The sequence below is a fragment of the Lepisma saccharinum genome, chromosome 8 (genome assembly GCF_977018435.1).
Source record: "Lepisma saccharinum chromosome 8, izLepSacc3.1, whole genome shotgun sequence".
Classification (NCBI taxonomy): domain Eukaryota; kingdom Metazoa; phylum Arthropoda; class Insecta; order Zygentoma; family Lepismatidae; genus Lepisma; species Lepisma saccharinum.
In genome coordinates this window covers 76333182-76358647 of record NC_139236.1, presented here as the reverse complement: position 1 = coordinate 76358647, position 25466 = coordinate 76333182, and the positions used below count along the sequence as shown (strand labels likewise).

General features: G+C 36.6%; 1 protein-coding gene across 5 annotated transcripts in view; it reads right to left on the bottom strand.

The window, feature by feature from the left end:
• AGO1 (protein argonaute-1) overlaps positions 1 to 25466 on the bottom strand; it is a 105909-nt gene that overhangs the window by 44875 nt on the left and 35568 nt on the right. For 4 of the 5 annotated variants that reach the window (XM_083126984.1, XM_083126988.1, XM_083126986.1 and 1 more), the window contains 8 exons: positions 22443 to 22574; positions 19692 to 19842; positions 15017 to 15146; positions 14091 to 14222; positions 13609 to 13783; positions 11836 to 12058; positions 10540 to 10687; positions 9461 to 9724 (listed from right to left, as the gene is read on the bottom strand). In XM_083126984.1, coding sequence (XP_082983110.1) covers positions 9461 to 9724; positions 10540 to 10687; positions 11836 to 12058; positions 13609 to 13783; positions 14091 to 14222; positions 15017 to 15146; positions 19692 to 19842; positions 22443 to 22574 — 1355 coding nt within the window. The remainder of the gene's footprint in view (positions 1 to 9460; positions 9725 to 10539; positions 10688 to 11835; positions 12059 to 13608; positions 13784 to 14090; positions 14223 to 15016; positions 15147 to 19691; positions 19843 to 22442; positions 22575 to 25466) is intronic. The other variant, XM_083126985.1, reaches the window with a different exon arrangement.

Here is a 25466-nt window from a genome sequence, read left to right as displayed (position 1 = left end):
GGCCCCGGCACCCACCCAGCGTCGAATAACATGGGTACCTGCAGGAAACCCTGGGGGGTAAAGGCGGTCAGGGGCATGATGCTGATCACATCACCCCCACTCACGACCGGATCAAGAAAGTGTGGGGCGTTACCCCCCACACCCCCTATAAGCCTTCATGGCATGGTGCTATGCACAGGGGAGCACTTTACCTTTTTTTTTATCTGCATAGGACACTAACAAAGTAAAGGATTTGAGAGAATTATCTTTCATTTTTCACGAAGCTTTCTTTTCTAATACTTCACAGATAAAAATAATGGCTAGACTTTGGAAAACTTGATTCAGGGCATTAATAAATATGTATAAATTCAATGGGACTTGGGAAAAAAAGTTGCATTTTTTTCACATCTACAGAGAAAAATCCATGCAGAATTCCTGTAATTCCCAGTGAGTAGTCACCACATGTTACATGGTCATTACTTGAGTGCATGCTGCCTGCAATTACTGACTGGACTACTAATGCTGCCAATCGAAATGTCACCTTTCACTTCACCCATAAAATCGCTTTTTCACAATCCCATCAAGTGAGATCACGTGAGATCCATCAGTTGCAAACTTCAAATTATGACCCTGCATTAATATCTGATAATTTTTTTTCCTATAAAATTGGCATTCCGGAGGCATTAATTAAATTCCAGAATTTCTTGTATGGAGTGTACTGGCAACCAAAATTATTTAAAAAATATCCTAATGGATACATAATGCAGAAAACCTGTATGAATATCGCTCCAAGTGTTCATGTCCAAACAGGAACAAAAACACAGGAACAGAATGGCGGAACAAACCCAAACTTTTCGTCTACAGATGTAAAGTTACCAAGTGCAAAAAGCAGTAGTGCCACACAAATGATCTTTGCTCAGTCGTAAATTACACTTCTGCTGTCAACATGCACCCTTCCCTGACAGTTCAGTGAGAGGCAAGGATTGGAGACCCATTCGTTTGCTACTCTGCGGCGAGCGTAGACTTTGTGAAGCCTTGGCCTTGTTGGGGATGCCTTTGGAAACTGTTTTGTTTCACGCATAAGTTTGGCAAAGTAGAATACCTCAAGAATCCCCCCCTTCGCAGCTGGACCAAGCCGACTAGTTCAAGGGTTCATCTCCCTGCCTTACGAGGGGAAAGACAAAAATAGAATTTAAGTTGGTTCCCTGAGTGATTAGGCTTTAAAATTGTCAAATTTGTAAACATCTTGCGGATAGTCCCTATTGGTGGAAATATGTATGATCATTGGCCTCCAGATAGATATGTCAGCTCACAGAGGTAATGGGACTAGAGGTGTTGATAATGCACCACTCAATGAAAAGCTGAATAAGACTTGGTTGTCAAAGGGCTGTCCCAGAACCAACAAAGTTGAAAACAAAAATATGAACATTTCAAAGAACTACAAAAAACAGCTTTGTGAATGTGAGTACTAATGTTCTCTGTATTTATTTGTTACCAAGTAATTTAAAGAGGCATAACAAGTTGGTTGTAAAATTTTACTAAAGATTCAAAAATCTGGAAATCAAAAATTTCCACTCATAGACAGCAGTTTTTATGCTTGTTGAAAAAAAGACTGAAGAAGCATTTGATACAATGTATCAATAACCCCCTAAATAGCACAAACATTAGTAAAAATTCAACATCAATTGTAAGGAGGAATACTTCAAATAAGCTAGAGAGAGAGAGAGAGAGAGAAAGAGAAACTCCTCCCTCCCCAACTTAAATTAATGTTTCCTCCCTGATGACATTGCTGCAACATGGTCTTATACTTGCTATAGAATTTTTACTACTGTCAGATTAAAAATTATGAATACTCGAGTTTAGACTTCAGTTAAAAATTAACCAGAAGACCTACATAAAAAGGAGTTACATCAAAATTTAGCTTATTCAATTCTGCATTGATCTATGGTAACCCCAAAATTTTTTGAGTGTGGCTTCAATTTTTTATTAGAACAAAAAATATGCTCACTTTTTGGTGCTTTCTGAACGACAGCTGTCTTTGAAATTCTATAAATAAAAAACCTATGGTCCGATCATGATGAAATTTATATACAGTGCAGGTAGAAAGGTTTTAAATACAATTCTCAATTTTTAGATTTCTTTAAATCTGCCAAAAAAAAAGAGGCTCTTATCTTCGTAAAACAACTTTTTCTTAGTATTGAGTAGTCCTACAAATACGATCTTGGTCTTGTTTTGAAGTTCTTTACAGCCATTTTTAAAACCAATATCATTGTCAATTCACATTGGGAAACCAAATTTAAAAATTACTTACGTGAAATTTAGAAATTTCGTATTTCAGTGTTGCACAATTAGTTAAAACCAGGGTTGTTAACCTTTACTAATATTTTGGTCGATTTTTCGACCATCGAATGTAAGGTGCTACTCGTAATTTGGTTCAAAAATGGACCATGCAGCTGATTACAAAATTCCTGTTTATTATCTTGATACTATTCTGTTAGGTCGGAAACCCTTACAGTGGAGTAAACGGAGCTTCGGCACGTCATGCGGATGCTCCCCCGACTCCAAAGTTACGTATGGAAGCTGCCTTCGACAGATGAGCAACAAATTCAAAGGAATTTACAAGCTTGTTTTCCTTTCCCAGACTAAGTGAAAGATTTTAGCCCATCCTATCTTTTGTCATTAGCTGCAGAGAGGTCCCTTGGACTCTCATTTACACGACTGGGTGGCATCTCTTGGCCTGACCCGAGCTAGGAATAGACAAAGAGGAGCCGAAATGCACGTGACAGCTGGCTGTAAGAAAGGAAAGTTCTGGAACACAAGATGCCAGAGGGTAAAGGGAAAAATGCAGTCTTGGTTGGTGAAATATTCTGCACGCCTTGTATGCACCAATTTCGCCTCTCCCCCCACCAACCCTATTCCTCCTTTTTGCCTCACGGGAAAGGTAAGAACAGGTCCGACCTGAATAGTGAGAGGAAGTTCGCTCTGTGTGCTTTTTCTGGTGGCTGTGAATTCGTGTGGCTCCTCCGTGCCTGTGATTGTTTGTGTTTGTCGTTGCATGTCATTTGGTCTTTGAAATTCTAAATAAAAAACCTATGGTCCGATCATGATGAAATTTATATACAGTGCAGGTAGAAAGGTTTTAAATACAATTCTCAATTTTTAGATTTCTTTAAATCGTTGCGTGTCATTTGGTTGAAAAGGACCATTCTTTAAAAATAAGTCTAAAGTTTGCATCCCCTTCCCAAAATAGCAGGGGAAGAGGGCAAACTGACTCCCCATTTTTATGATTTTTTTCATTGAAAGTTGGGGGCCGCAGCCCACCCAACCTCTTTTATTGGCTTTGGCATTTTGATTTCTGCACAGTTGCATGCCCTGATGTTTTAGCTGCAAAACAAAAGTTACCCGAAGTAGATTGGTCAAATAGTCTACGAGTTATAACAATTTCGACCCAATAAACTAAGGAACACAACACAGGAATTCCAAAAGTGGCTACAGGACAACAAATGTTGGTGCATAAAATCGGACAAGGGTAACCAATACGTCATAATGGAAAGAGGCCAATACAGTGACAAAATGCAAGCAAAACTAAACTCTGATGGCTACAAAAAGCTGAAACGTGACCCCACAAGCAGATACAATACAGCCGTCCGCCGAGCCATAGATAACTGCGCCCTCCTTCAAGATAGTGAAAAGAAGAAACTAAGGAACACCCACCCCAGCCTTCCCTGTGCATATGGCATACCAAAAACTCACAAACCAGGAACCCCCTTGAGAATCATAGTGGCCGGCTTCAATCAACCAAGTGTCCACCTGACCAAATGGCTCCTCCAGAAACTGACCGCCCATAATGACAAACTCACCTACTGCCTAAAAAACAGCCTCGAAGCAAAAGAATTTGTCACCTCTTTTGTCAAAGCCGACAACTGCAAACTAGCCAGCATAGACATAGTGGACATGCACTCCTCCATTCCGATCAGCCTTGCACTTGACTCCACCAGAACATGGCTACTCAGCAATAGCACGCCTCCGTTTGTAACTGATGAAATCTGCAACCTTCTACAAGCCTGCCTCACCCACAACTATTTCCAGTTCGAGGACAGTTTCTTCCACCAGACAGGGGGCCTAGCGATGGGCAACCCCCTTTCTGCACCCCTATCCAACATAGTGCTGCATGTGGCCGAGAAGTCTATTCTCACCCAACCAGAGTTTGCTCATATAAGATACAAAAGATATGCCGATGACACCATAGTCATCTACAAACAGGAAGAGGACCTAACCCATCTCCTAACTGCCCTCAATAACATACATCCCAACATAAACTTCACCGTTGAAAGGGAACAAAATGGCCACCTCAACTTTCTCGACCTCAGCATCCGACGACTCCAAGACAAGTTCGTCACATCCGTATACAGGAAACCAGGTTCGGGCACCCAATATATCCATGCAAAATCCAACCACCCACCAAAACAGAAAGCTGGAGTATGGATGAACTTTTACAGAAGAGCCTTCACACACAGCTGCACGGAAGATGACCTGCAAGATGAAATAGCGTGCGTAACGGAAATAGGCCTAAACAACGGTTACACCGAGCGCCAACTATCCATGTGGTGCGCAAAAACAGAAGCCCAGTTCAGACACCCAAGAAACAGAGATAACCCAAACCAAGATCCTAAACCCAAATGGATCGCCTTTCCTTACCACCCCACCACATCTGGAAAATTTGCCAAGGCCCTCAAACCCTTCAACATCCGAGTAGCACACAAACCCATTTCCCAAATCGGAAGGGCACTACCCAACTTCAAGAGATACTACCTACCCAAACTTGCATCCCCCGGTGTCTACAAGACCACATGCCAATGCCACAACACCTACTTTGGCAGAACCATCCGCACCGTCCAAGAACGGATTAACGAACATGTAAAAGATGCCAAAAACGACACACCTAAATCTGGCCTCTCCCAACACCTCCACTCCACTAACCACACCATCTCCTCTGTATCCATACTTCACCCAACCGGCTCTGTCATAGAAAACACCATCAAAGAAACCCATGCCATCATCCAGCAAAAACCAGCACTAAACCTGGACAATGGACAAGCACACCCAACTTGGCACCCTGTCCTCAGAAAGATCCCCGACCTGAAAAAGAAAAGATGCTATGCACATACTCGACCCCCCTCCAGCCACGTGGGGAACAGGAACGGCACATTACCGAACAACACGGCCCAGCCCTCCAACCCCCAACTGACAACGCCACAGGACAACAGGAAGCAGACGACGCAAACCAAGATGCGCGCGCCAGTGCTGCCGAACGGGAAAAATCGCAACCACCGCCGCCCGGGAACAAACAATGTAGTGACGCGGTACCATCTCCGCTTCAAACGCCGTACCCTTTTGTGAATGAAGACAGTGGATCTTCGAAATTAATAGGATTGAACCATTAATTTGTGCAACGCGGAAGTACGAAATCTTCTAAATTTCACGTAAGTAGGCGAATTAAAATGATTTAAATATGAAAAGGTTATACACTGTCTAGAACTCATTTACGTTTGCTGATTTTCTCTCCCAGTCCGGGATTGAATTTATTTACAATTACAGACCAGGCTTGACCGATTAAAAGTTGCCTTCTAAAAATGTCCGCGAGTACGTTTTACATTGGAATGTCACACCGCAGTTGTAGAAAACATAGCCCGGACTCAAAAACTCCCTGTCGAAGTTACTGTACATAACATAATGGACTATATGGTGTCACATTGAGTTCAAACAAACCAATCACGTGTTGCTCCGGCATCCGATCCAGGAACCACAGTCAATAGGAACCGTCCATGAGGTAACGTGAGGCTGCTGTGTTCCCAGCAGATATTACAGAGGATCTTCGAAATTAATAGAATTTAACTATTAAATTGTGCAATGCGGAAATACAAAATTTCTAAATTTCACGTGAGTACTTTTAAACTGCGTTTACCCCATCCATCACAAATTTAAAAAGATCTTTATTCAATGGAGTAAACATGTTTGTTACCACATGCACAGACTCGCAGTGACAGACTGTAGGTTCCACAGTTCAACGGACATCGCTGTACCAACGGAACATACGGTGACGTAAATCTGATGTAACTCGCTTTTATGTAGCTTTACTAGATAATTTTTAATTGGAGTGCAAACTCAAGTATCCATAATTTTTAATCAGCCAGTAGTCTTTATGCTCTTTATGGGTCCCTGTTATAAGATAGGTTAAATATTAGAAGAGATGCAATTGCACCCATGTAATAAAATTGCCGAACATGCTATAAAAAAACAGCTAAAAGTTCTTCCACACAAATAACTCCCCCCCCCCCAAATAAAGCATTCAGAAATTCACAATTAATATTAAATTAAGTGTTCATATACCACATGCTTTCTATGTTGAAAAATAGTGTACAAAAAATCAATGGAAAACAACTCATTTTCTCTTACTGAAATTAACATTTATCATTGCAGAATAACTAAGTTTATGTGAAAGATTGCAGACAAATATGCTATATTATGTTTTTGATTAAACAAAAGCTAGAGAATATCAAAAAATTAAATGCATGAATAAATGAATTGCAGCAACTACTACAAACTTTGACTTCATACAATTTACTCAACTAATTCTTCCTAAAGCTAATCTAATAACAGAACATGAAAATTATGTGAATTCAATGCATATATTATTATCAACAAAAACTAAAAACTATTGCATTTATGGTTCATTATCTTTGGGGAGCAAAAGACCTTTCTTCAAAATAAAAAAAGCAACTCCACTGTAGAAAAGAAAAACTAAACCTACAATATTTTTTTTAAGTATAATTCTACTAATACTATTTTTATTTTACTTGCACCAATCCAAATTCCCTTACTGCTTTTTCAATTTGGAATAAAAAAAAAGTTTGGTATAATAATAATAAAATATACCTTGAAGCAGGATTGGTCAAGGAGAGTTTCAAACTGCAAAACCAACATGGAATTTATAAGTAAGAAAGTGAGAAGCATGCTATCTCATGAGAGGACAGGGTACTAGCAAATTATGGCAAGGTACTAAGAGAAAATTCTATTGAAGAGTATAGTGACACTATTTATTCATCCACAATCTCACCCAAGAGATTTATCTAAGGAATGCAGCAATCACTACTTCAGAGGATTTATGTGAGAGTAAATACCTGCATTTACGTGTGTATAATGCGCACCCTGGATTTTGATGGGGAAAAGTTACAAAAAATTATATCTCATATATAATGCGCAGTATAATCCAGGTTCAAGAAATAGCTTTCTTAGTTGCAGGTTGTAAAGCTTTTGCTGTGCCGATCAAAACTGAATGACGACATACCTATTCAATGAGTCATCTGTTGCTATGTGGACCAAGATGAGTTAAACTTTATTTAATACATCGTTTTGCTAATCATCCTCTACTTTTTCTTTTAAAAAAAAAAAAAACCTTCAAAATATATACTTTTTCCATGACTAACGTACAGCACAAGATTTCTTTCATTAAGGCATTTACACACTCCATATGTGTCATATTATTTGGCCAGTAATACATTTTAATTATTATTTTCTTTTTTCTTATCTTTTCTTTCATCCAAAGTACGACAAAAATCACAAAGTTTCTTCATTTTGTGATGAGCTTATTTCAACCGCATTGCACATTACTGTCGTCATCTTGAATGGAATACTTGTTGCCTTAATCAATAACTACAAAATTAAAGCTTTGCGATATGTAACATGATAGGGTTCCGCAAACATGCAAAATCAATGCAAGTGTCACAAAATCATGGAATGACACTGTACGGTTTCATGTTGGCTCACCCAAGTATTCCGGCAATAATGTGCACCACGGTTTTTGGGGGCAACAATTTTGGAAAAAAGTACGCATTATACATGAGTAAATATGGTAAAAAAGTGGATGGAAGCAAGAGAGAGAACACCACCAATTTATGATAAATTATGTCAACACATGCAAATGGTTCAGTGACTGTTCACATTAAGTTGTCTACTTTCAATCTACGCAGAAGATCCAGGGTTTAAGTCCTGGCATGGGTGGTCTTTGTGAGTGTTGACTCAATCAATTTAATCTAGTTATCACTCATCCTCATCGCTGATAGTAGCCAAAAGTGGTAACTAACTTACTTAACATCTTACTCCACAATTACATAAAAAAAAAAAAAAACATAGTTACAAGAAAGTAGGGATGAAATTTTGGCTGATACCGATATAAAATTTACTGATACCGATAACCGATATTCTACCAATCCGATATAAAATTAGAAATGGTCTTTGAAGAACTTGAAATATTTGATCTCCTTAATAAAAGTTTCTTTAAAAGTGACTGCAGTGCAAAAGAAGTTGAATTATTAGACATTTACTTTTTAAGGAAGTAGGGCATGGAGATTACCCATAAAAATTACAAAATGGCAGAATTTTGCACTAAATTATACGATATTTATCGATATATTGGATCAGTAAAATAATCGGTAATTTTGCCGATTAACCGATATGGCTATATTGGCCAATACCAATGGGAGTACCGATTAATGGGTCCCATCCCTACCAGAAAGTGATGAGGAGATGTTGAAGACATTTTTTTATGCCTATCAAGTTGCAAAAATTAAGTGAATTTAGTCTTTTATGATATTATGAATCTCTCCCACAAATGTCACATTTTTTTTACGGTATATAGTGATAAATACCATGAAAATCAGCTCATGTCTGATTTTTTCTGGCTATCTAGACTAGTGTATGACACTTCTCGTCTAGCAGCTTCCTAATTAATCTAACCATGCTGGAACTTGAACAGGATCGAACAGGGTACAGCTTGCACCGAAGTCAAGAACTCAAAATCATTCAGCTACATGGGAGTCATGGCTTTCATTAAAATGTGATTGTAAATCTATTGCAAAAGTTTTCATTCAGTTATCTCTTCCTTTTTCATTCGTTATATGTTAAGTGTAGGTTGTTTTTAGCACAAATTTGGAGGAAATGATGCAAAAAGTGAGAAAAATCACATTGAATTTTTGTTTTAAGTCCACTTTACGAACAGATAGGATAATTGGGACTGGACCTACAATTTAAAGCGGGAACTGAACCACTGTGTAATGTGCCTCCACTGGGTCATCAAACCAGGAACACCTTGATTACAATCAGGTCCCTAACTATTAGTAAGGACATGTTAAGAAAATAATACCATGCATGCCAGATGTACAATGTTAAAAAAGCAGGATTTTTTTTTAAAGAAAGGTCTTTCTGCATGATTAGCATAGGAATGAAGGAAAAACTATATTAATCTAAGACTTTCCTCTAGCACAAAATGTATTCATATACATTTCATATCAAACTGTGAAAAAAAAGTAAGGTAAAATAAAAAATGTGATAAACTGAACCAAGGAAAATTTTGAAAATAAGCTTCAAAGTGCAGTGCAAATAAAATAAAAACAATGGTATAAAAATATAAAAACTGAAAGACCTGGCCGCTGAGTGAACTAACCCTGCCACCGTACTGTAGCTTGGGTGGGGGTAGAACACGCCCCCGAACTTCCATCATGTTGTTGCTTATGGTCAAGCCAAATTCCTGCACATATGAATCGTTATTAAAGTCTGCCTTTCGAACCAAATTGTTAATTTCTCTTTCCCTGTCTGGTGCAGACCTTGCTGTGGCTTTTATCATTGTTGACGTTTGCATGTCGGTCAGTTTCTTTATACATCGTTGGCCAGCAACTATGTTGCATACCTGGAAATGAGAAGTAAATCAGCATTAGTTTCTAGCAATGTATTCACATACGGTACCATTTGAGAGTAAAACTAGATATAAACTGTATAGCATTGAACTGATATTGCTATTCTTTCCAGTACTGGTACTACTGTTTTGATTGTGTAGCAATTTTAAGTTGTCTAGAATATGTTTTATTAACTGTATCCACCTAATAATAATAATCCGTGGCTCCACAGTCCTTGGTCTATCTCCCGACTGCCAGTCTCCTTCCCACACTCCTACCTAGAGGTGTGGAGATTTTCAACCAGTAATGGGGTGACATGGGGTCAGCACGCCGAAACAACAGCCGTTATAGGAGAGTTCAGAGACCAGGTTAAGCTACCCACTGGTAGCTAGCTGCCCAATTTTCTCACGATGGTGGATTGCTACTGGTTCTGTACACAAGCCGGGAGCCCAGGAAGACTCCGAACCATGCCATCCCGCATTTGGAGTCCAAAGCACAGCATCTTAGACCAGACGGCTATGGAGGAGGACAACTGTATCCAACTACATTGTATCTAAAGATATCCATTTGGTAGTTCTGCAGATGGAGGTAGATCATTCTAATCAAAGCTACACAAAAAAATTAACTTAAGTTGATAGAATGAACTATATACAACTATTTTCATGAAATGAATTATTATTTTAATGCTAAGTACGTCTTCTACTTTGAAAACATGAATTTTGCAAATAATAAAATTTAGATGTAACCCCCAAAAGTAAGGAAAAGATTTAAAGATGTCAACATAAAAAAACTCAGGTCTCTAATACATAGAAGGGTGATTGGCACTCACCTCCAATGGCAAGTACGTGTGCTTGTGCTCCTGGCCAACCTGTAAGCAGGGTAAATGGGGATACCTAAGCTTCATCTTGTATTTGTCTAAGAAGTACTTTGCCACAGTACATTCCACAGTCTGACCATTTTCCAACTGAAGTGGGAAACTGAAAAATGAAAGATTATGTTAAGACATTTTATTTTTTTATGATTTTTTTAGATCAATTTACATCAATTTTCAGATGGTAAAAAAAAAGTCAGGACACAACAATGAATCATACATAAAAATAACAAATCCTGAGATTTACAATGCACACAGACTTATATTTAAGACTTATGGTTAAGAAAAAAAAATTTCATTACATAAGCCTGGCAAGTATATAAAAACACTTTATGTTCTCAGATCTTTCTATGTTATCGGATGCATTTTCAAAATTCCCTGATAACTCTCACATATCATCGTTCCAATGCCAAAACCACGCATTCGCTTTGAGATAACAGCACTTTAATATTCAATTTCCTAGAAAAACAGGTTTTATATTTGGATAAATGCTGTTATTGATAAAATATGCACCTACTTGTGACTGTTGATTAGGTTATATGAGTTATCATAACAATATATCAACAAAAAGTAGTCAGAAAATGCACTAAGTTGAAAAGACAAAATTTGCACATACGTTGTTTTGGCATTGGAAGGATGATATATTACAAGTTTTATTTCTTGTGTATTAAAAGGAACATTCAACTAAGAATAAGAGTTAATCGACTTTTATTCCCATATAAAATAATTATTCTACTTCTTTTTAATTACAAAATGTGGAAATCAAACTATGGTTTTTGAATGGATTCATGGTAAACATTAGGGATGGGACCGATTAATCAGTATCGGCCAATATAGACATATCAGTGTATCGGTAAAATTACCGATTATTTTACCGATCCGATATATTGATAAATATCTGATAATTTAGTGCAAAATTCTGCCATTTTGTGGTAATTTTTATGGATAATCGCCATGCCCTACTTTCTAAAAATATAAATGTCTAAATATGCAACTTCTTTTGCACTACAGTCGCATTGAAACACACATTTATTAAGGAGGGCAATGAACCTTTCTGGTTTTTCAAGGACCATTTCTAATTTTATATCGGATCGGTAGAATATCGGTTATCAGTATATTTTATATCGGTACTTTATTGGTATCAGCTCATCCCTAGTAAACATGGATTGTCCCTTTTGTAACACTGTGCTGATATTGAAAAATTAACTTATTTTTTTCTGAAGTATCCGGGAATCCTAATAAACTGTAACTTACGACTGCATTTGAGCAGGCCTTCTGGTAACATTACAGACTCTATATTTTCTCCTCATGGAACCACAATGTGTGATCTCAATTTTAAGTCCTTTGATTTCCTTTGTAAATTTCACTCTCTGAGAATCAGTCAGTGGTTTCCTCTGTTCATTGATGTCTCTGATATCCAGCACTTCACACATGAACTCGATTACTGGCTGAGCTTTGTAAAATGCTGTGGCTGACACTGTAAATAGAAAAAAAATATATTAAGAATGTGATTTTAAAGAAAAATTTGAAAAGAATACACATAAATTAGACTGAGCTGATATGTGCCAGTACTGAAGAAAATCTGAATCAAATTTGCAATATTGGATGATACTTATTCAGGATGTGTGTAACCTCCGAGATGATAAACATACAAAATGTCCACGTAACAGTAAACATTTGGGGTTGAAATTAAGCATTTCATCGCATTTCTCGTGAAATACTAGCCCATTTTGGTATGTCATGCGATCACCTTTCCACTAAAGAAAAAGAAATTGCCTCCGAGATGACTACCATGTTGGGAACATAAACTAACAGGTTCTTCTCCTTTCACATACTGTGCATCACGATGTTTTGAAATAGTTTCTGCATCCAAATTTGATTTAAACTAGGTTAATGTTATTAGAAGACGTAAGCGAGTACTAAAAAGATTTTCGCGAAACTTACTTGTAAATGTTCTATTAATTTCGGTGGCCTCTGCCACCATCCACTTGGGAAAGTCGATGCTTCACTGTTGGGTTGACTTCCGGTTCCTGTTGTTTCCTCGCTTACCACTAGGGGCACTGGTGTAACTAGTTCGTCTGCTGAGTGTGTGAGATTTATTCGGGAGCCAAACATGATGTTCCCGACCACTGTCCATATTCAGATCGTGTGGAAAGTGCATAATTGCGTACGTCTCTTTAATTTTTGTGTCAATCATTGTGCACGCTGCATACCTAATTGAAACTTTTTGGATCCCGTGTTTGTTAAACTTGAGGCGCTTTGCTAACCCGTAGTTGGTTGGGATTTTTTGCATCGGAGAAGTGCTGTTGTACGGTTCGTTGATGGAGCTGCCAATGTATTGCGAGTTGCACTCACATTGGGCACCATATACTCCTGGGTTGTCAAGTGGTGAAAGAAAAGGAAAGATCTCGTGTTTGCTTAGCGCACTGACTATCTTGTTCCCTGGTTTGTGTGAACTGTTTCAGGGTCTTGGCTAGGCAGTTGGATGTAGTCTGGTGTAAGGGAAGGCAATCCTCGCTTACATCTTCTAATTATCAACCACGTTTTTTTAGTCCCTCTAACATGAAAAGTTAATGTTATATTGAAATTATGCACACCAACATATTTCTCATGAAATTCTTGCCATTTTGATAAGGCACATGGCCACTTATCCATTTAAGAAACTGATGACTTGATTGGAAGATAGTCACCATGTTGGTAACAACCTAACTTCCACTTTTCCTATATCCCGCATCAGGATATTTGATTCATGTTACCCCATTCAAATTGATTTGTTCTGATTTTGAAGTGACTTGTTTTTTAGCATCACTTTTCTGACACTTTCGTTTAATCACAATGATGAGGTGAAATTGATGAACGAACACTCACAAAGAATATCCATACCCAGGCTGGGATTCAAACCTGGGACCCCTGGCGTCGTAGCTCACTCTGCTAACAAATTTGTTTTAAACATATGTCTCTCCAGAAGAAAAACTACAATTTTCTGAATAGTTTCTAATGCTTTATGAGATGTTAATTAAAACTTACCGTCTATGTTAAGCATCATCTTCCACTGAGAGGGCCGTACTGACTGATGGAAGCCAAACCAAACTTCTCGACCTCCTCCCAATGGGTGGTAATAGCCATCGGGTGATGAGAAGAAACTCCTACCCACTGGTGTATATGTCATGGATGGTAAATGTCGCATTACAACATCCAATGCCTGTGAGAAGAATTTGCATTCAATCAGTTTTTACTCGTGCAACTTGCAAATTGATAATCAATTTCTCATTTATGCGCACACGCACATATCAAATATGAATAATGTTCCAAAATAGCAAACTGTTCTAATAACCACGTGAGTATTAAGATTCTCCATAATTATTTACTAGCACGTACCAAAATATGAAAAAAACTTAAAATGCAGAATTAAAGTACTTGAAAATTATTTACATTATAGAAACATTTTAGCACACATGTTAATGAAAACTTTATATTCTGTATCAAAAGTGTAGCTCAATAAAACTTACTAAAATCGCATCGTACGGAATCTGTCGTGTTCGTCCTTCTAAAGCTTCCTCTAGAGCAAAGAGTGAAACCTGCGCTACCCATTTGATTGTTACTCGGAATACACGATCTTTTCCCTCACCTGGTAAAGTAACCTGGAAAAAAATTCAGATAAAAAAATCATACAATTCATGTTTTTGGAAAGTACACTATATATATTTTAATTTTTTACTTAAAAATATAAAAAATAATGCACTATAAGCAAAGGTGACTTGGTGAGTAATAGAGTACGAAGCAAAGAAAAGATAGCCTTGAAACCATAATGTTTAAATTTTTCAGCATTTATGGAAATCCAACGATAAGGAGAGAGAGGGTTGCTTTGTCAGTGTACTAGTAATTATTACTAGCTATAAATAAAAAGCATATCTTTAATTGAATTGAAAAAAAAAATTGCCATCTCAATGAGAAGCCATCATGCAGTCACGAGCACACAAAAAAGAACACTTTCTTTAAAACTGACAAATACAGATGAATAAGAAAAAACTAACTCAACATTACTGCCCATTTTCCATCCTTGTGTGCACCATACCTTATCGATTTTGGAAACATATTTACTTCACGAAACTGCAAACAGCTATGGTGGCAAAAAAAAAAGCCTTTTCCTATTAGGTTTGTATATTAAAGTATGGAAGAAAACCCTCTCTATAATTGTATTGGTCATGTATACAATTCATAGCATCTGTATCTTGTTATATATTGCAGTGGAGATGTGTCAAATACATTATCAAGATTTTGCAAAGTATGTTATGTGACTTAATTGTAATGAGTAACATGTAATTAAAACTAATTTATTTTAATATTCAAAGAAGCATTTTTTATTTAAAGAATGAGAAAGCCATTTATTGTACAAATACACTTTCTCAACATTAAAAGATAGAAAAACTATTACCTCTAATTCTACTCGGTCATTTCCTATTGGCAAAGGATCCCGTGTATATAAATTATTTCTTCCATCAAACACTGGTTTAAGCGTTCCAAATATCTTACTGTAGGCATGTACCATTGTTTCTATGATTTCCCTGCAAAGAGAAAGAAAACATAATTTAATTACCCTCAGATGTTAAAATATTAAACATAAAGCAGCTGTACATAGCACACAAGTTGACTGTTATTAAAGAATTGTGAAACAGGGAACCTCATTCATTTTGGCAAAACAAACCTTTTGTAGTTTCACCAGGTATTACAAATTACAAAAACACTTCACACCTAATGTATATTATACCTCATACTCTGATTGCAGAAATAATACAGACACTTGAACTTGTAAGTATTTACCTAAGTATTTACCAAGCTAAGTCTTGGCAAAATATTCTCCTCGGAGGTGAAAAAATTATTTCACACTTATTAACATGCTTCGGCACATGTAATGGAGAAAAAAATATTTGGAGTTCATTTCCTTTTAAAGTGCTCAATTTATTTGGTTATCAGACAGGCCAATCGAATAATTATCACTAAATATCAATTTATTTTGTCGTCATCATCATTTAGCCAAATGTATAAATGAGCAATAAAACAAAAGTGTATAGGAAAAGCACCACAATGAATGTGCAGGGTTCACACTTACTGTCAAATAAATTTCCTTCTCTTATCAGATTTGCCACACACAGTTAACTTGCGAGGAGGCCTATAAATGGACAGGCACCACTTTGTGGCATTTAACGTAATTTCTCAAAAACTACAGATGAGTTAGGTTTTTTTATGAGTTCTATAAGTTTGTCAAAAAGCATGCTTCTATTTTATGGTTGATATGAAGTTTTTCAAATTGACGAAAAGTTTTTAGAACTTCACAGAATGATTGTAGGAGTAATACAAATACTTGAACTTGTAAGTATTTACCAAGCTAAGTTTTGGCAAAATATTCTCCTGGGAGGTGAAAAAATTATTTCACACTTAATCACATGCTTCTGCACATGTAATGGGGAAAATATATTTGGAGTTCATTTCTTTTTAAAGTGCTCAATTTATTTGGTTATCAGACAGGCCAATCGAATAATTATCACTAAATATCAATTTATTTTGTAGTCATCATCATTTAGCCAAATGTATAAATGAACAATAAAACAAAAGTGTATAGAAAAAGCACCGCAATGAATGTGCAGGGTTCACACTTACTGTCAAATAAATTTCCTTGTCTTATGAAATTTGCCACACAGAGTTAACTTTTATACTCTTGCCAGTCTATATAATGAACCACCATTGGTAAAGTGCAAGATGCGAGGAGGCCTATAAATGGACTGGCACCAACCACTTTGGGGCATTTAACGTAATTTCTCAAAAACAACAGATGTGTCAGATTGTTTTTTTTACTCAAATTACAAAGCAATACGAGTTTTGTAACTTTGTCAAAAAGCATGCTTCTATTTTATGGTTGATATGAAGTTTCTCAAATTGATCAAAAAGTTTTTAGAACTTCACAGAATGATTGTAGGAATAATACAAACACTTGAACTTGTAAGTATATACTAAACTAAGTTTTGGCAAAATATTCTCCTGGGAGGTGAAAAAATTATTTCACACTTTATCACATGCTTCTGCACATGTAATGGGGAAAATATATTTGGAGTTCATTTCCGTTTAAAGTGCTCAATTTATTTGGTTATCAGACAGGCCAATCGAATAATTATCACTAAATATCAATTTATTTTGTCGTCATCATCATTTAGCAAAATGTATAAATGAGCAATAAAACAAAAGTGTATAGGAAAAGTGAATGTGCAGGGTTCACGCTTACTGTCAAATAAATTTCCTTCTCTTATCCGATTTTCCACACATAGTTAACTTTTATATTATTGCCAGTCTATATAATGAACCACCATTGGTAAAGTGCAAGATGCGAGGAGGCCTATAAATGGACAAGCACCACTTTGTGGCATTTAACGTAATTTCTCAAAAACTACAGATGTGTCAGGGTTTCTCTTTTTACTCAAATTACAAGGTAATATGAGTTTTGTAACTTTGTCAAAATGCATGCTTCTATTTTATGGTTGATATGAAGTTTTTCAAATTGATCGGAAAGTTTTTAGAACTTCACAGAATGAGAAATTTTTGTTGTAGTGCGTTGGAGTTTATTTTCTTTTGGATGGAATGTGAAGGACTTTCACAGATAATACAATGTTAACATTCCATGTCAAGAGGTGAAATTACAAAAAAAGGGTAATTTATTCATGATATCTCTTCTTGATGAATAGAAAAATTCCAAAATGTAGCGCTGCCGTGTACAACTGCACTACATATAGTTGAAAATTGTCTCCTAGTTTAACAAAAAGATAATTAAAATGTATTATGCAATAAAAGTAATGTTGCCAACTATTCATAAGTAATCTGCTGGTTCTAGCAAGGGCTAGAACTTGAATTTATTTGCCTCGAAAGATCACTGAAAAAAAATTAAGCATTTTAAAAAATTAAATTTTCTCAAGAAATGTATTTTTAAAAACTTTTACCCACTCCTGTTGGAAGGCTATTTACTTGCAGAGATTCATGTCCTACTGTCCCAAACCATTTTTGGCACAATGTGCTAAATAGAGTCAAAGAGCGGTAAGTTAAAGTTTCAAAAATTAAATTTTTCAGGAAATTTCAGATGCATTTTTTCCGAAAAGTAATTAAAAATCCCCCATAGAGTGGTTTTCTGTGGTAAGCAAATTCAAGTAATCAGGTCACATAACCATTGCTAGAACCAATAGCCTACTTATGAATAAATGGCAACACTACTTTTTTGTTATTGTATAAATATTAGTCATTTTTAAACTATTTTTCAACTATACATAGCAAAGCTACATTTTGGAATTTTTCTATTCATTTCGGTTCCTGCCGAGAAACAAGTTCCCAAGTGGATGGTGGCAGGGTGTACCGAATTTAAGAGAACCATTAGCAGTAAATCTTGCAGATAAAGTAAGTTATTCAAATAACTGTATTGATTATACTACCATGCTGTTTATTTGCCAATGATGAATACAGTGGAACCCTGATTTAATGTTCCCAGATTTTACATTTTCCTGCATTATACAGGGTGTCAAAAGTCTCTGACCACCCCTTATAAAAATGAAAGGGAGTGTAGATTGCAGCAATTGGTCATGGTAGTAATATATTAGGCCTAGGGGGATACTTTGTGGTGCATGTCATGACAACGTCCGCCATCTTGGATCCAACTTAATTTCTTTAAACGGGAAGGGGGGCATGTGGGGTATGGTTTTGGGGGAATTCAGTGTTGGTCAGATTTATGAAAACTTTAATGATAAGGAAGACATGGGCATATAAGTGATAATTATGTATCATTTGCAGGTGCTGAACCATGCCATTGACCAAGAACGAACGAATCCAGATTATCAAGCTGTGGGGGGAGGAGGGGGGGGCAGAAGTGCCCCTGCTTTAGCTTTTGATTTCAACAAACGGAACCCAGTGTCGCATGTTACAGTGTCCCAATTGTTGACCAGGTTCAAAGAGAGCGGTACAGTCCATGACAGGCCACGATCTGGTAGGCCCAGAACACTCACTGAAGAAGGAACAGCTACGGCAGTGCTGGCATCGTTTGCCAAGTCTCCGCAGTGCAGCACACGTCGAATGTCTGTGCAATGTTGTGTCAGCCAGAGTTCCATTTGCAGGGTCTTAAAAATGGTTAAGTGGCACCCGTACAAGCTGCAGCTGCAGCACCATCTCTCCCGAGGATGACCCAGATAGGAGATTTGACGGAAGATGGCACATTCCCCTCAGATTTTCAGCAGGATGGGGCATTATGGGCGACAGGTTCGTCACTATCTGGACCTCCCGATGGATTGTGTGACGTGGGCCAGTGGAATGGCCTCCCCGATCCCCAGATTTGACCCCACATGATTTTTACATGTGGGGTCATTTGAAGTCAATCGTGTATGCCGAAAAGATTCGGGATGTGGGTCACTTGGAGCAACGGATACTGGATGCCTGTGCACAAATCACACATGAGATACTGCTCCGTGTTCACATAGCATGTCCATAAGTTCCTTATCATTAAGGTTTTCTAAAATCTGACTTCACCACTGAATTCCTGGTGAAATTCTAGCCCAAAACCATACCCCACATGCCCTCCTTCCCATTTAAAGAAATGAAGTTGGATCCAAGATGGTGGATGTTGTCATGATATGCACCAAAAAGTTTCCCCCTAGGCCTAACAACTTACTACCATGGCCAATTGCTGCAATCTACACTCCCTTTCATTTTATAAGGGGTGGTCAGGGACTTTTGACTCACCCTATACATTCAATCTCGATGGTCCAAACATAGTAAAATGTTATAAAATTTTCCTCAATTTTAAATTTTCCCGCATTTAAAGATTTTTCGGCTTGGTCCCCTGAAAAACGTAAAATCGAGGTTCCACTGTAAATTATTATGGAAAAAAATAAATTGAGGTTCCTATGTACAACAAACTAACATAATTCTATGATAAGCTAGAAGAGAAGAAAATAGCACCACCATCAAGATTTTGACACATTTCTACACAAAGATGCACAGAGAATAAAACATTACAGGAAACTTACTGCATACTTCTACCAATGTTGTGTCAACATTCACACACAACTCATGTGAAACCATACCTGTTGACTTTCCTTGGGCATTTGTCAGGTTGTATATTGATGTCATAATGGTGTACATATCCTCTAGGCATTGATATTTGGAAGTGGTTTGCACGCAACATTATTGGTCTGCCTTCTCTCCCTAGGTTTGGCCTCCTTGGACAGGTGAACACTGAAAAAAGAAGACATACGAAACAAATAAGACCATAAGTAGATACAAATAGAATTTAAACTTAGATTAAGATAGTTATAGTAAGGACATTTTTTTCAGATACTGATGTGAACCTTACTGATATTGATGAAAAATTGTCCACTCATTTTATTGAAGAATGTACGTATAACCGTAGAAAAGTATTTACACATTTGCCAAACCATAGTACATGAAATATACAGAAATGAATGAATGAAAATAAGTGGTAGAATTTTTTACTGTTACAGGCTGGTAAAATTATTTGTAATTTTACAGAGTAACTTTGGGAGTAACCCTGCTTAGTTACTGGTTTCAAAAATAACTCTCAACCCACAGTACATATTTCCAAATGTTGTCACCCGGAGGTACATGTTAGAGGAGGAAATTACATTAAGATGACAAGGGGCCTGCATGACTTATATGTAAGTGTTGATGGATAATTGTTGATTATGGTGGTGTGGTTGTGGGCAACAATGGCTAAGGTGGTGTTGGAATTAGCAGTGTCAAGTTGTGCAACGTGACTGTATGTGATAAAACCAATCGGGTTGCCGTTTTAAACTGCATAATTCTGCTCCCTCTAATTATGATGGAAAATATTCATGTTACCTTAACTCTTTCAAATACAAGTCCATATGGTATTTCATACTTCAAATTATTAGACAATTTCATTTTGTTCTATGCCAAGCCTCTCAGCTAATTTCTACACACACTCATTCGTTTATGGCAAAATAGGATACAGAAACTAGATTATTAAATTACCCATCTCAGCAATCAAGTTAATTTAAACCACTGAATATTGAACACACACTACACTCCCCTTTCAACATTCTCTACAATGAATGATATTTCTGGGCATAATTTGTGAAGACAAAAGATTTTCTAATTAATCAGTAGAATGTTATTATTTTAAAGTTTCTCATAACCACCAGCTTGTAAGTATTAAACAAAATGTAAGTCACTAATATATCTGTGGTTTAACAAGTTGTTTTCAAATTCTGACACTTCAGATGTGCTGCCAAAACCTTCCTCAGGGTTGTCAATTTTTTTTAAAAAAAATTACATTTTATCATTTAATGTGATTTTTTTGGGCAAAACAATAAGCCTATATGAGAAGTCCAATTAATAATAAACCCTAAAACAATAGAACCTCAGAAGGCAGAATCTGCATGTCACACTTTGCCAAAAATCCAAATTTTCATTAGGCTTATTTGCTTTTCTATAACTTTTGGCTAATCACAAAGATACGGATGAGTGAGTGATAACACTTACTGGTGAAAGAACATTCATGGTCCAAACCTGGTCCTCTGGCATTGTAGCACATTGTGCCATGCAGAAATCGAAATTTCCAATTGGTTTTCAATGAGGTACAGTGGTTGACAAATTATCAGTATCAAAACTTAAAATACGCTTTCTTTTGCATTTTTCTATTTTCCTTATGTCTAGAGAATAAAGTTGTCATGCATTCAAGGTTGTTTTTCATCAACACTATCCTGATCAGTAGAGGCACATATTTTTGGTAAATAAAAAAGCAAAATTTCGGTACAAAAACAGTCTATTTCGGGTTCAAAAGCGGTACATAAAATAAAATTTCGGTGTTACAGCGGTGAATAATCACATCAAAAGTGCTATATAAAAGACATTTTGGTTTTAAAATTGTGAATATAATCCTAAATTTGATTTAAAAACTGCACTTATTACACAAAATAAACTTATCCCTTCTAATAGCACATTTATGTAGTTACCAGGGTATTAAGTTTATTCCTGTGTAAAGGGCTCCATTTTTGCTTCTCAAATATTTGAAGCAGAATTAATCAGTTTTCCGTGAATTACATAACTCACAGGATACTTCAGACTTCAGAAAGTGGCACGTCGGTATATAAACGGTAAATTTCGTGTTTAAGAGCATATTTCGCATTATTTCGTGACAAAACAGGGTAGGAAAATGCACCTCACACCTTTGAAAAACAGAAAAATGAGTATCAACATGTTATTTCGTGCTTTCGTCAAAAACTAAATTTGCATGCCTCTACTGATCAGGCACCAGTTTCCCATCAAAACAGCAAGCTTAATAGCTGGGTTCAGTGAAACAAACTGTTGCTGGCAAAACTAGAGGACTTTCAAGAAACTTATGAATCACCCTGTACATCTGAAATTGAGAAAATGATGGAAACCACACCTTTGCCAGTCATCACGAGACTGCTTCCATCCACTGATAGGAACGCTGGAAATGACACGTGCCAGCCAGACCTCATCATTCACTTGTAAAGGGATCTGAACTGTTGGTTGCCACTCACCCTCTAGGGGAGAGAAAGGCAACGAACACATAGATGGCAAGTGAAAAAGAACATGCCCTTTGGTAGGACTCCTGCAACAGCAGAGCCAACCTCAGTATTTGCATCAAAACATTAATTTATCAAAAGGCGACAGACCCGTTAGTGGCAGGAACTCTATCAGTTTTATACCTCTGGCTTACATGTTTGTCTGAAAAGGCATTCCTGTCTAACATTACTATGTAACACAGAGAACAATTCTAAATATAAAAATACATTTCGCACGAATTTAACAAAACATTCATCACTTACTTGGTAATTCTGGTGGCTGTTGTGGTTGATGCGGTGCCTGGGGTGGTATGATCCCCATGGCACCAGGAGGGACCCCAACTGCCCCCGGGGGTCCAACCGGTCCAGGGGGACCTGGCGGTCCAGGAGGTGGTGCTGGATAGAAACAGAGAACACTAGTTATAATCTTACTTTCCAATTTTAATTACTCCACAACAAACTTGTACAAAAGATTGCTTGATATATTATTAAACACTAAAACACAATTCCACTAAGCTGGAAGATATATAAAATAATATTATTAGAGGACAACACACAAGAAGAAGTATATGAAGAGAGTAACAATTATTAATACATTAAGAATCTTCAAAAAATCATTCACAGATAAATGTTTGCAATTCAATTACAAAACATCTTATGCAAAAATGGTTAGTGTAAATTGGAGTTCACACACAATCAATAAAAAGAGGGAAAAGGCTGTCAAAACAAGCAGATGCTTATGTTTAGTTACGTTCTGCCATATTTGTCGCTAAGAATCAAAATGGATGTATTCTAGAAAAAGTTATGGTTAATATTTACAAATTCTAAAATTAGCACAGAAATGACTGTACATTGGAGATTGTATGTGTAATTGGCCAGTCATTTTATATAGAGAAAAGTAAGTACTATCCAAACTGTCCTGCATACAAACATGGTTTATTAGATTTTCGTAAGGTTTACATTGCAGACATTAAACATTTTAATTAGAGTAAAAATAACTAGCAGAATCGTTCAGGTTGCATTAACATTTATTGTTTAGTGTTTCGGTCATCCACATGATGATCTTCTTCAGGAACTTATGATCTTGGTTTATTATTCTAGTCTATTAATCCATAAAACATGGTAGAGAATGGAAAAATAGGCACGTAGGCTTGCAAACTTTAGTATTCTACATTTCACTTGCAAATTATTCTACTAATTCATGTTTTGATGACTAAAATGCTATAAATTGTATTTGTATACCTGTAACTTAGAATGACTTTTTTTTTTTAAGATAGACGACATATCACTTGTTAATAACACTCATACAAACGGAGCCACTCAAACTAATTGTCATGCATTACAAGACTAAATAACAATGAAAGATGAAATTTGAAAAAGGAAGACAATTACTTTGTTTCCTTCCTTTGCTGTATTTAAGTTTGTAAGCCATGGTGAATATTACTTTTTAAATATTATGTTGTTTTGAAAATTAGGTTAAAAAATCTGCACAATAACAAGGTGGTGTCTACAGCAGAATCTCACAGGTACAAAATAACTTTAGCAATGAAAAATGAAGATAAAAATAATAAAACGCACCAGAATTTGAACAAATGTACTCTTAAGTGTCTCCATGTCTGAATCTAAACCTAAAATCTTTAACTATAAATTTCATTCTAGATAAGTGTGGTAAATTTATATTCCTTAATATAAACTGGTTGTAACTATAAACACAAAAAACAACACAACTTTTTTAATTCATATTAAACATTATATTCTCATTTCCCTCAACTATATACTTGTGACAACTGAAATCCAAAATGTAAGTCTACAATAATTAGTAAACTTAGCTCCTGCCTTGAAGATATAACCACCCGTGGCTCAACAGCCCTTGAAGGGCCTAGGCCAATCTACCGACTGCCCGTCTCCCTCCCACAATCCTACCTAGAGCTGTGGAGATCAACTGGTATTGGGGTGACGTGGGGTTAGCATGTTGAACCCCCAGCCCTTATAGGAGATTTCCGAGACCGGGGTCTTGAAGATATATTTCACCAGAATATAGTAAATAAATTTAAACGTACAGTTGTGAACTGATTACTGACAAGTGCAAATCTCAATGGGATTTCACACCATACAATGTAATGAAAGACTCAGATGTGAAATCATTGAGAAATTGGAAAGTTCTACGCTTAAATATCTTGAAAATAATATCCTTCTGTCCAAAAATAAGAAGCAACATAGCTGCTAGTAACACAATCTTCAACTTATGTAACACTATACACGCATAACCAAAACATGAACTACTACTACAGGGTAGCTACTCTAGGACCATCATAAAATTCAAGTATAATTCCCAGTTTTCAAGGTGAACTTTCCAAGAATTCAAGTAGATGTTTTCTTTATTTCAACCTTACGTATTACCGCCTCTCAACATACACACACAAATATCTTAATAATATAAAGGGTCCAACATCCAAAAGTTATAATTCAAATAAACTATATATGTGATATAATTAGAGTTTCTATTTACAATCACAGGCGCAGCCATGATTATTATTATTGATTTGTTTTATTTTACTTTGCTTCTTGTGCCACATTTGGCTAATTTGCGAAGATTGGGATGAGTGATATGATGAATGGACAGTCACAAACATCTATGCCCTCCAGGACTAAAATTGTTCTTCTTATTATTAATAGTAGTAGTAGTAGTATCAAAGACATTATCCTTGTAAATTATGCAAAAAGGGGGTAGAAGTTGTTGCTAAAGCATTTGTGTTCGAACAATCGATTTCAATTATTATTTCAACACATGGCACAGTACTTTGGATCCCACTTTAAACTGTATGTCCCAGTTCTGATTAGTCTTTATGTCCATAAAGTGGACTTTAAACCACAAATCAATCAATTTTACAACTTTTGTTCATATAGATAGTTTGGCGTCCAGCACAGACTCCCGCCGCCCCCTAGCTATGGTTATAAACTTCATAGGACTAAGTGTATATACAAGGAGAAAAAAAAAGTAAAGTGTTCCCCTGTGCTTAGCACCACGCCATGAAGGCATATAGGGGGTGTGGGGATAATGCCCCACACGTTCTTGATCCTGCCGTGAGTGGGGTGATGTGTGTGATCAGCATCACACCCCTGACCGCTTCCAATGTTAGAAAAGTTCCCAGATTTGAATCAACCGGGGATCGAACCCAGGACCTTTAACATGATAGGACTAAGGAAAGCAGGAATTGCGGGCGAAGCGAGCAAGAAAATTTTACGAAAATAATTTTTATTTGCATAAAATGTGAATTGGATTTGGAT